The sequence below is a fragment of the Elephantulus edwardii genome, unplaced genomic scaffold, assembly GCF_000299155.1.
Source record: "Elephantulus edwardii isolate Elephantulus edwardi_28Jun2011 unplaced genomic scaffold, EleEdw1.0 scaffold00151, whole genome shotgun sequence".
NCBI classification, from domain to species: Eukaryota; Metazoa; Chordata; class Mammalia; order Macroscelidea; family Macroscelididae; genus Elephantulus; species Elephantulus edwardii.
The window spans coordinates 5,156,842-5,168,968 of record NW_006399901.1 but is presented as its reverse complement, the minus strand read 5'-3'; the positions used below and the strand labels follow the sequence as shown (position 1 = coordinate 5,168,968).

Genomic DNA, 12,127 nt, shown 5'->3' with positions numbered 1-12,127 from the left:
CAGACATACCTTAGTCTCCAGAGACACATCGTTGCTCTTGAGTACTTTAGAGAGGTCCCTAACAGCAGACTTTCCCATCACAATACGTCTTTTAATTTCCTGGCTGCTGGTGCCAAGAGTGTTGATTGTGGAGCCAAACAGACTAAAGCTATGAACAATCTCAATCTCTTCACCATCCATCCTGATGCTGCCAATTGGTCCAGTGGTGAGAATCTTTGTCTTCTTGACATTGAGCCTCAATCCATATTGAAGGCTGCAGTCCTTGACCCTCTGCAGCAGGTGCTTCAGGTCCTCCTCAGTTTCAGCAAGCAGGGTTGTGTCATCTGCATAACGCAGATTGTTGATAGATCTTCCACCAATCCTGATGCCACATTTCTCCTCATAGAGCCCAGTTTCCCAAATGATCTGTTCTGCATACAGGTTGAAAAGGTATGGAGACGGGACACATCCCTGACTTACGCCCTTCCCAATTTTGAACCATGCAGTGTTTCCTTGCTCTGTTCTGATGACTGCCACTTGGTCCAAGTATAAGTTTCACATTAGCACGATCAAGTGTTCTGGGATTCCCATTCTTCTCAGAGTCAGCCACAGTTTGTTATGGTCCACACAGTCAAGTGCCTTTGCATAATCAATGAAGCACAGATAGACATTCCTCTGGTACTCCCTGCTTTCAGCCAATATCCATCTAACATCAGCGACAATATCCCTAGCTATTATGGGAAATCTAGTGTTAAGAAACTGCACTGCAGTCCTGACAGCACAGAGTTTGAATCCACCAGCTGCTCTTCGGGAGAAGGATGGGCAGTCTCCTCCCATGTGAATAACTGCCTCTGAAAACCCACCGGAGGGTCAGCTATGGGTCAGTTCTGACTCTACAGCACACAACAACAGCATCAACATGCCATATAACAATTTACTGCTGTCGAGTCAGAACTGACACTTTGCTACTGGGGTAAGATACCTCATTGTGGTTTTGGTTGGCATCTCTCTTCTTGTCAATGATTTTAAGTATTTCTTTATGTGTCTGAAGAGAAAACCAAATGACTGGGGGGAAAGAACCATTTTTCAATGCCATCTTATTCAAGGATCTCATAACAGAAGTTTCTAGAATCCTACAGGGCCTCCACAAGAGAAAGTCTGATAACCTGGTTACAAAATGGGCAAAAGATATGGAAGGACTTTTCACAGAGAAAGACATGCAGATGGCCAACAGACACATGAAGCAATGCTGATAGCGTTTTTAAATAATTGTAAATATTGAGAGGAGATTTGGTGGCCTGATCTGTAGGGAATTGGGCTGCAAACCCAGTGGCAGCACTTCTCTGAAGGTTTAAATCCACCAGCTGGCTGACCCTCAGGAGAACGATGGTCTCCTCCCGTGCAACTTACAGCCTTGGAAACTCACTAGAGGGTTAGCTATGACTTGATTCTGAAAGGACAGCAATGTGAGAAAGGCAGTAATTAATAGCTGACGATGTCTCTTTCTTACATCTAATCTTAATTCCTTCATAAGCTTTTTTCTTAACAAATCTTTAAAGTGGATGCTTCTTCATTATAATCTTAAAAGCATGGTAGGTTGAGTACAGATAACAACTGCTAGTTAAAATAATAACGGCCAGAGATTCATGGCACTGAGAGATTTCTTCGGCTACCTTTTATCTTTCTCCACCAAGGATGGATGACACCCCTTTGACCAAGTGAATTCACAGGCCTTTCCTTAACATGCAAACAAGTTAAAATGTCATTTCCTCTTCCTTGGCTTCATTTCCTCAAGGGACAACACCAAAAAACATCAGCATTGCTAAAAGTCGGAGGCTTTCAGGAGCCACAGAGGTCAGGTTAACCCCCACAACTGCTGCCTTGGCATAACCTTTAAACCTTACTCCAAAAAATATGCACCGAACTCTACTTTAAGCCATGCCACAGTTTAGTTAACCAGTAAAGAAGGTCTTCCTGGAAAGCTGTACTTTGAAAAGGAACCATTTCTCTGTGGGGTCAGTCTGACAGCAGCAATTCAAATGGTTTTATAACCAGGTTAGGGGGCAATGAGTTTATGTCAGTGGGGGAAAAACAGGTCAGAAAAGAATAAAGTATAATTCATGTTGGCTGAATTGCATGTGCATACACTGTATGTCTTCCTGTGTATATTTTCAACAGCAGAAGTAAACTAGTTCACAAAGAAAAAAGAACTAGTGTACCCAGCACAGTTCTGAGCCCTTTATAAAAATTACAGTAACAAAATAGGAAGTCAGGGAATTGAAAGCAAAGATCAACAGGAAGAGTTGGGGAGAGAAATCCCAAAACGGTCGGCCATCCCCCTCAAGCTGGTTCCTGGTTTGGGGACATGCCGTGCCACAGTGAGCTCCTCACACGTGGTCTCAGAGAGAAATTGGGGGTGTTTTAACAGAAGCCCTGATAGCAGACACACAGTTAAGCACTTAACTGCTAATCTAAAGGTTGTCAGTTTGAATCTCCTCAGTAGCTTTGCAGGAATAAGACCTGGTGACTTGATCCTGTAAAGTCTGTCGTTACCCACTTGCCCATCAGTGAACAAAGGGATAAAGAAATGGCCGTATGTTCACACAGTGAAGTGCTACACACCACTGAAAAATGAGTGAAAATTTGTGACATACTGCACAGCATAGATAAATCTAGAAATTATGCCAAGTGACATAAGTCAGTCACAGAAACAATTATAAGACTGCTATTCTAAAAGTCTAGGTAAGGAGGCAGTTTTTGAAGGAATCTCACTGCCCTCCCAGATCTGCAATAAAGTGCTATGGGTCTTGAAAAAAAGTCAGCGGAAAAGTTTGCACAGATTGAGACTCATTTTTGAACGGTTAATGGGGATCAGGAACAAAAGTTAATGAAAGGTTATATCCAACAAAAGGTTTACTAGACACTAATTAATTGCATTCATTAATGGTAATTCATGTTAGAGAACAAAATGTCTGTTAATGATTGTGTGAAAAACTGGTATGATTTGTAAACCTTCAGCCTTCACTTAAATTGGAGGGAAGAAAGTAAGAACAACTTATTCTTGTGAGATCCTGTTGAGTCACTCCAACTCCTGTTGACCCCACGTGAACAGAATGAACACCTCTGTTTACAGCCAAGAACTCTACAGGGCACTTCTCCTCTGCCACGTTCGGCCAGTGTGTCAACTTGGTGCACGCGCTGACAGCAAGCAGCTTGCAAAGGGACGGGGGAAACGTGTCGGAACACATTTCTGTTCAAGGTTGCCGTGTGCCACCCGAGGTTTCCATTGCCACGTGCCCCCTGGCGCGCATGCGCACACTTGCTTCTCCGTCACACGTGGTCCCTCTCCGCCTTCCTGCCCGCATTGCGCCCTAACTGTGTTCTGGTTTTGTTCTCCCCAGCTTAAGCGAGAGCTTCTTCATGGTGAAAGGAGCTGCCCTCTTCTTACAACAGGGAAACAGCCCTCAAGGCCAGCGGAGTCTGCAGCATCCCCACAAGCATGCAGGTGAGGGCTCGAGCTTTGTGCAAGTCAGACGGGCAGGGCACCAGAAGACATTCGGGCCGTACGTGGACCCCTGGGAGAGGGGCCCCGGGATCCACCCGGTGGACTAGTCTGGGCACTGGGAATATTCTACTTGGGACTTTCAGGATCCTTGACTTTAAGGGCAGGCCAAGAGTATTTCTTAGAGTGAAAAGTCTATTACTCAGTGTTGTGTGTTGAGTTGGAATTGATTCATAGCTGAATGTCCAGTGGATTTTCAGCACCTGTAAATTGCACAGGAGTTGACTGCCCATCTTTCTCCCTTTGAGCAGCTGGTGGATTCGAACCATTTGCCTTTGGGTTGGCAGCACAGTTCCTTACCACTTAGGCTACCGGAGCTTCCTAGTCCTCATTAGTGGATGAAAGTAATAAAAAAAAAAACCCTAAAATGAATAGTCAAAAATCTCACTGCTATCAAGGTCGTTCATGGCTCATGGGTCAACTTCAGGTTTCTGAGACTGTAAATCACACAAGAGGAGACTGCTCATCGCTCTCCCACAGAACCACTGGTAGTTTCGAACTACCAGGCTCCGAGTCTTTGGATCGGCTATCTAGGTTCTATCCCCAGAGCTACCCGCTAACTGAGTAGTCATTGTTGTTATGTGCTGGTGAGGAACCAGCTCATAGCTGACGACCCTCCAGTGGGTTCTCAGGCACTCTACGGCTCATGGGAGGAGGTTGCCCATCTTTCTCACTTGGAGCAGCTAGTGGATTCAAACTGGATGCCTTTGGCTTGGCAGCACAGCCACTTGGCACTAAGACACCAGAGCTCCCTACCTGGGAAGTAGTGCAGATCAAAAAACAAACCCGCAAGAAATGCTTGCTTCTCTTAAGTGGTTCAGCTCTGAAACTGAAGGCAACTTGTAAAGAGAAATTTGAGAAGCATTTGCATAGGAGTGGACCTTTGAGAAAGGTCATAACCTGCCCAAGGACAAGGAGTCCTGGTGGCATCGTACATTATGTGTCAGGTTGCCTAAGGTCGATGATGCGAATTCAGTAGTTACTGCTTGGGAGAACGGTAGGCACTCTCATCCCATAAGGATTTACAGACTGGGAAGCCCCGTGGAGGGTCACTGTGGATTGAAAATTACTTGAAAGCGGTGGGCTACATTTGTCTTGTCAAGGGCTTGCAGATCAGTGAGCTTCAAGGCCACTTGTCCTGCCCCCTATAATCATGCTATTTGTTTAACCTCAGGTCATCTGGCCTCATTTTGAATCTGAGTATTTGGGCTTGAATTTCCCATCTTATCACACAGAACAGATGCCAGGAAAAAAATCAGTATTTTCACATATTTATAATCAAGATTTTAAGTCTGTTTGAAGCTAAGAAATTATCAGCCTGCACAGGGAGACAGTGTGATCTGTGAAAAGAGAATGTGCTTCGTAGAAACTAAGTCAGACCTGGCTTCTGATCCCAGCTCTGTGACTTTTTTAGCAGGCATTAACAGCTTATCCACCTCCTCATTAACCTCAGTTTCCTGTCTTTTGAATGGGTTTCAAATACTGGCCCCTCACACAGTTGTTTGGAAATTCAAAGTTATGGTTATAGCATATGTCAAATTAGCACCAACTCCTTGCTGTGGGTTTTCAGAGGTATTACATTGCATCGTTTAAAGTTAAGGGATTGCGTCAGGGTTGTATTCTACCTATTCAGTCTGCTGAGCAAATTATCTGAGAAGCTGGACTCTGTGAAAAGGAATGTGGCATCAGGATTGGAGGAAGACTCATCAATAACCTGTGTTATGCAGATGACACAACCTTGCTTGCTGAAAAGTGAGGAAGACTTGAAGCACTTGTTGCAGAAGGTCAAGGAATGCAGCCTTCAATATGGATTGCATTTCAATATCAAGAAAACAAAGATCTTTATCACTGGACCAATAGGCAATGTCATGATGGATGGAGAAAAGATTGAAATTATCAACAGCTTCGTCTTGCTTGGTTGCACAGTTAACTCTGTTGGTACCAGCAGTCAGGAAATAAGGAGTTGTACTGCACTGGGAAAACCTGCAGTTAGGAACCTCTCCAAATTACTGAGGAGTAATGATGTCAGTTTGAGGACTGAGGTGCATGTGATTCAGGCCATGGTCTTTCCAGTTACTAGCTATGCATCTGCGAGCTGGACAATGAATACGGATGACAGAAAAAGAATTGATGTCTTTGAGCTTTAATATTGGAGAAGAGCACTGAACATCCCATGTTCGGCCCAGAGAATGAACAGATATGTCTTGGAGAGGATTCAGCCAGAGTGATTTTTAGAGGCAGGAATGATGAGGCTTTACCTCACATACTTTGGACATGTTGCTAGGAGGGGCTGTTCTTTGGAGAAGACCATGATGCTGGAAAGGGTTGAGGGTCAGCAAGGGAGAGGAAGAAGACCTTCAACCAGGTGGATCGACATGGTGACTGTTGCAGTGGGCTCTTGTGTGTACAGGATAGAATAGAGTTCAGATCTTTTGCTTATAGGGTTGCTATGAGTCATACAAGACTCGACAACAACTAAAAACAGCATCGCACAGGAGGAGGTTGCCTGTCTTCCTCCTGTGGAGCGGGTAGTGGGTTTAAACCACGTGCCATTAGCTTACCAGCTCAACTCCTTCGCGTGGAGCCACCCATAATAGGGAGCTCTCACATTAACTCAGAATACCAAGTTCATAAGAGGCACTCGGTACATGGTGCCTATCATAACTACTAAGACTTCTAGCTCAGTGACCCTATAAGCACAGCTTTGATTCTTGAATTTCCTGGTGGCTTGTCCCTTGGGGACTGTCACATATAGCACTGCCCAGGGTGCCAGTTGACCCCCGCAGCCGCGGAGCCTGGTGTGGATGCAGACAGGCGGGATTCCCATGCACCAGCACTCCTATACTTCACAGACAACCGCGCAGAGAGCTGTCTGTGGAAATGCCCTTTCATCACGGCATTTATCGCACAAAGAATTCCCTTTTGCTGTCCTCTGGGCAGTCCTGGGAGCTGCGGGGAGGTTGCAGGTTAAGAGCCAACCAGGATGGTTGTGTGGTGCTAGTTACCCCACAGAGAGGAAAAGAGGGGAGGCAGCCGCCTCCTTTTGATTTTGAACCGCTGTTTTCCAGATAGAACATGGGGATGCCTATTCCCTGCCACTGGGTCGGTTCTCACTCCTAGGAATCCTCCTTTGGGTCTCTGAGGCTGTAAATCTTTACAGGAGGAAACTGTCCATCCTTCTCCCTTGGAGCCACTGATGGGTCCAAACCACAGACCTTTCCGTTATTAACAATAACCTAGTCACATCACTCCGCAGATGGGGCATTTTATGATCTGAGTCAAGAGGTGCAATCCGGACGTCCTCTGTCAGTGCTGCTTGAAAATTTAAAAGATGCTTCTGAAAGGGAAGCAGACCACAGCTTATTTCACAGTCCTCAAGTGTGTTAGCAGCGCTGGCTCTTCGGAGGAGCTCGGGTGGTGTCATCTGTGAGATGTTGTGATCCTAACCGGTGTTCAGCCTTCTGGGCATCTAATTAGCATCTCTAGAGTAACTTGGTAAAGCATGCTCTGTTCTGGAGGGCATGTCACCAGATTGCACTGAACGTAAATTTGCTATGAGTTAATCTTTAGAAATTCTCGTTTTCAAGTATTTGTATTTCCTTCAGAAAAAAGCCCAGTCTGGCATTTAGAAGCAATGTGGAGTGATGATGTTTAAGGACTGAGGTGCACCTGATTCAAGCCATGGTCTTTTTCAGTTATTTTCTGTGCATCTGCAAGGTGGATGATGACTAAGGAGAACAGGAGAGGAATTGCCTTTGAGTGTGGATCTGGAGAAAAGCCCACAGATTGCCAGATGAACGCAAAGACATCCGGGGAAAGTTCAGCCCGGGTGCTCCTTGGAGGCAAAGATGGCCAGACATCATCTCACATGCTTTGGGCATGTCATAAGGAGGGGCCAGTCCTTGGACAGGACATCATGCTTGGAAAAATGGAAGGTTCTTGAAAGAGAGGAAGATCCTTAAAGAGATGCATTCACATAACGACTCCAGCAATGGGCTCGTGTGTATCAGAGGTGATGAGGATGGTACAGGAGAGGCAGGGTTCAGGATCAGGCTTCGATCTGTGGTGAGTAATATCACCTCAACAACACCCAGCAACAACAGCATAATTCAGGAAAAGCTGCATACGGCCACAGCCGCTGTTAAGGTCTGTCGAGCTGATCTCCTGATTGCCAGCAGAGTGAAACACAGTCCCCGCTCCTGCTCGGCCCCTATCTTTGGGAGCACTGTGACCCAGAGGGGTTTCACAGACTGGTTTTCAGACGCAGATCGCCAGCCCTTCCTCTTAGTCCTGTTCAGCATCACAACCACAGGCTGAGTGGTGGCTGCACAGTGGCTGGGAATGTCTGTTTCCTGGTCTCCTACACAGAAAGCAAGCTATCTACCACCGAACCACCACTGCCCCCAAGCCGGTTAGCAGTGACACAGTTCCAGGTCGTGGTGACCCTTGTGTGTATCACAGCCCTCAGGCAGAGCAGGTGATTAACTCGCTTGGTTGCTAACTGGAATGTTTAAGGTTTGAGTCCACCTGAAGGTGCCTTAGTAGAACCACCTAGCAATCTACTAAAAAACCCCCTAGAAACCGAGTAATGGTGCCTTTCTGTTGGAGTGGCCCTCGGCCTGGAACAGTCACTTCTTCAGTTAACTGAGGAACCTGTTTATTATGCAGTAGCAAGAGTGGAGCAGGAGAGATGGAGATGTGAACGTGCTGTTTCTCCGTGATGTAGGATGGTTGGTGCTGTTAGATGCCCGCTCACCGTGACCCCATACACCACAGATCGAAGCCTGGTCCTGCCCCTGCCGCACAACCTCAGCTGTGCCCCATGACTACAGCCCCCAGACCAGTCCATCTCTCTGAGGACTCTTGATGACCCTCTGCTTTTCCAAGCACGATGCCCTTCTCCAGGGACCAGCCCCTCCTAATATCACGCCCAAAGTATGTGACACAGAGTGTCCCCATCTTGTCCCGAGCCATCAAAGGCAGTGTATAGGTTTCTGCCTGACAAGGAGGTGAGTAAAACACTCTTTCTTGCCCCAACAGGCGACTTACCCCAACACCTGCAAGTCATGATCAACCTTCTGCGCTGTGAAGACAGGATCAAGCTGGTAAGAGGCCACGAGAGGACCGCATGTTCCATTTTAATGGGGAGGCTTGGTAGGAAAAGAGGCTTTTGGGTTCTAAGGAATTCTAATTTGAGTTTATAAAGAATTCTCCCCAATTGCTCACAGCCGCTGGAGCCAAATGGGCAGGTGAAAGAATGCGTCAGGTCTCACTTTTCTTGTTGGCATTGACTGTGACCCGCGAATCCTGGCAAAGAACACAACAGGGTGTTGTCTCTTTCTGCACTGCCTTCAACCGTTGTTGGTGATGGGACAGTGTTCGGTAGCAGTAGCGTTTTCTCTGGCTACATGTTTTTCTCCCAGTACAGAAGGTTATGTCGAACCCTGTCCACCGTGGTTGACACTGGTAGTATCTGAAAGACTGGTTGGCATAGCTCCCCAACAGTCTGGTGCGGGATGTGCCAACCCTGTCACTGAGCCTCTCTCAGAAGAGAATCCTCCCCGCATTTTGTCCGGTCACTCACTGAACAGACATTGAGTATCTGTTGAGACCATCCTCTGTCGCTGGTCTCAGGAACTAACCAAGATGTGGTTCCTTCTCTCCAGAATTTCTTCTTAATGCCTAAATTCATAGAGGAAAAGTAGAAAGCAAGACTTCTTGATTGTGGTGTGTCGATTGTGTAATGCCTCACCTGACTGCAGGTGATTTTCCCCGTTAGGCAGTGCGTTTAGAGAGCGCCTGGACAGACCGCGTCCGGTACATGGTGGTGGTGTACAGCAGTGGACGTCAGGACACCGAAGAGAACATACTGCTGGGAGTTGACTTCTCCAGTAAGGAAAGGTGCGTCTGACAGGGAGGGGACAGTTCCTTCCAGATTGATGTCTTTATTTTTAAAAAATTGAAGGTTTGCAAAACATAATTGGTTTTCTATTCAAACCTTATTCATATGAATTTAGTTATAAAACTTTAATGACACCACTCACAGTACAATCACACTCCTCCCATTTCCTCCCTATGATTCTCATTTCCATTAATCTTTCTGCCGCACCCTCTCCTGCCTTTAGGGATTTCTCTTTGGGCAAATGCTGCACTTTTGACCTTATATGGTAAGTTATTCTAAGAAGTGAGCGCCTCTCTGGTGTTATGAGTCACCTTAAGGGCTAGTGTGTTGTTTGACTGAAAGTTGAGCCATGGGCGTGAGTTTTTATTCCAAATCAGAAGTCAGATTGCACTGGGAAAGTCTGCTGTCAGGGACCTCCCCAGAGTACTGAAGAGCAACAATGTCGGTCTAGAGATTAAGGTGCACCTGTTCAGGCCATGGTCTATGCAGTTACATGCTATGCATCAGAAAGCTGAGCAGTGACTAGGGATGATAGGAGGAGAATTGATGCCTTTGAGCTGTGGTGCTGGAGAAGAGTATTGCATATACCATGGAGTGTTAAGAGAACAAACAAGTTCATCCTGGAGAGGGTGAAACCAGGCTGCTCCTTCGAGGCAAGGATTCTGAGGCTCCATCTGACATACTTTGGGCATGTTGCAAGCAGGGACCTGTCCTTAGAGGGACATCTTGCTGGGGAGGGTAGAGGGACAGCGCAGGAGAGGAAGACCCGATGAGATGGATTGATTGAGTGACTGGGGTAATGGGGGTAGGTGTGTCAGAGACAATAAAGTTGGCACAAGATAGAGCAGGGTTCAGAGCTGTAGTAGATAGGGTAACTCCGAGTCCCAGGCCAGTGAATCCATCTCATCGAGGGTCTAAACATCAAGATGGAAAACAAAGCTCTTCACCACTGGGCTAATAGACTGCATCATGATAGATGGAGACAAGATTGAAATTGTCAACGACTTAATCTTGCTTGGATCCACAATTAATAACCTTGGTGGATTTCAAATGGCATGTTGCATTGGAGGAAATCTGCTGTCAAGGAACTCTCCAGAGTGCTAATGAGCAACAGTTTCAGTCTTGAGACTAAGGTGTGCCTGATCCAGTCCGTGGTCTTCTCAGTTGCTTGCTGCGCATCTGAGAGCTGGACAATGAATAAAGACAACAGAAGAAGAATCAGTGCCTTTTGAGTTGCGTTGCTGGAGCAGAGCATTATATATCCATCTCATGGACTGCCAAAAGAACGAACCAGTAAGTATTGGAGAGAATGCAGCCAGGATGCTCCGTAGAGGAAAAGATGGTGAAACTTCATCTCACGCACGTTGCGCGTGTTTTTAGGAAGTATTGGTCTTTGGGCAGAGACGTCAGGCAGAGGAAAGTGCAAGGACGATGAAGGAGGGGAAGATCTTCAACGAGATGAATTGACCCAGTGCAGTCACGGGCAGTGGACGCTAGTGTGGCAGAGATGATGAGGATGGCTCACAATAGGGCAGGGCTCAGATATCTTCACAGGGTTGTGAGGAGTTGTAGTTAACTACATCTAACAACAACAACAGTCGTGCCCCTGGAGCAGGAGGACCCACCAGGTCTCCTCTTGTATGCCAGCCACTCTATGAGACACAGCCAGCTTATGAGAATCAAGTTAGTTCCAACTTAAACCAACCCTCCATCAGGTTTCTGAGGCAGTGAATCGTAACAGGAATAAACTTCCCATCTTTCTCCCAAAGAGCTCAAAGTAGGTTTGAACCACTGCAGATGCTCAGCCCATCAGCACAACACTACAAATGTCCCTTCAGTGACCACTGAGAGTGTAGAAGTTACATGGTGCTGGAAAATTTAGCCCTGAGTGCTGTAGAAATAAATTTGTGGGCATCCTGTCAAATGCTTTGTAAGGTTTTGATAATCTTTGAATTCTGTTACGGAGAATTCTGCGTCCTCCTAAAATTTGTGTTGTAAATCTTTACCTCCATGCCTTTGAAGGAGCTTGGATGGCCTAGTGGTAAGTGGTAAGTTAGCGGTCTTAAGGAAGGAATCAGAAAGAATGAGAGAAGACTTAATGCAGCTTTACTGAAGGGGGGTGGATAGGGGAGCTCCCGGGTGAAGTTCTTTATTCTGGAGATGCAGAATGGGGAAGTCACACTGTGAATTTAATTGGGGAGGGTTTTTATAACTGTCTGTAGGGAGGGACATTCCATTCTGATTTATGATTCGCCTGTTAGCTCAGCCAGGCAGGTAAGGGCAATTTGCTCTTCTCAGTAATGTTTGAAATCTTCATTCTCCCCTGGGTCCCCCATCCAAACTTAACAGTAAGGAGCTGCACTGCCAGCCGGAAGGCACAGAATCTGTGAGCTGCTCCGCAGGAGAAACATAGGCAACCTCCTCTCTGCGATTTACTGCCTCTGGAAACATCATAGAGCCAATTATGGGTCAGTTCCCATTCAACATTACATCCCAGCAATGCCTTTGAATTGTAGTGTTGTTGAACAGTAATGACTATACTACGGGCTGCCAAAAAAAAAATATGAAAGAGGTGTAACTAGAGTGCTGTTTAGAAGCAAGATGGTGAGACTTGGTCTCACATACTTCAGGCATCTTATCCAGGGATGTTTCAGTCCTTGAACAAGCACATCATGCTGGAAAAA

At 46.3% G+C, this 12,127-nt stretch overlaps 1 protein-coding gene across 1 annotated transcript in view; it reads left to right on the top strand.

Moving 5' to 3' along the window:
* The first annotated feature begins 2,344 nt into the window (after window positions 1-2,344).
* Window positions 2,345-12,127, top strand: part of SSH1 (slingshot protein phosphatase 1) — a 56,102-nt gene continuing 46,319 nt past the window's right edge. Inside the window, exons 1-4 of the mRNA XM_006894896.1 lie at window positions 2,345-2,349; window positions 3,381-3,484; window positions 8,582-8,646; window positions 9,321-9,442. Coding sequence (XP_006894958.1) covers window positions 2,345-2,349; window positions 3,381-3,484; window positions 8,582-8,646; window positions 9,321-9,442 — 296 coding nt within the window. The remainder of the gene's footprint in view (window positions 2,350-3,380; window positions 3,485-8,581; window positions 8,647-9,320; window positions 9,443-12,127) is intronic.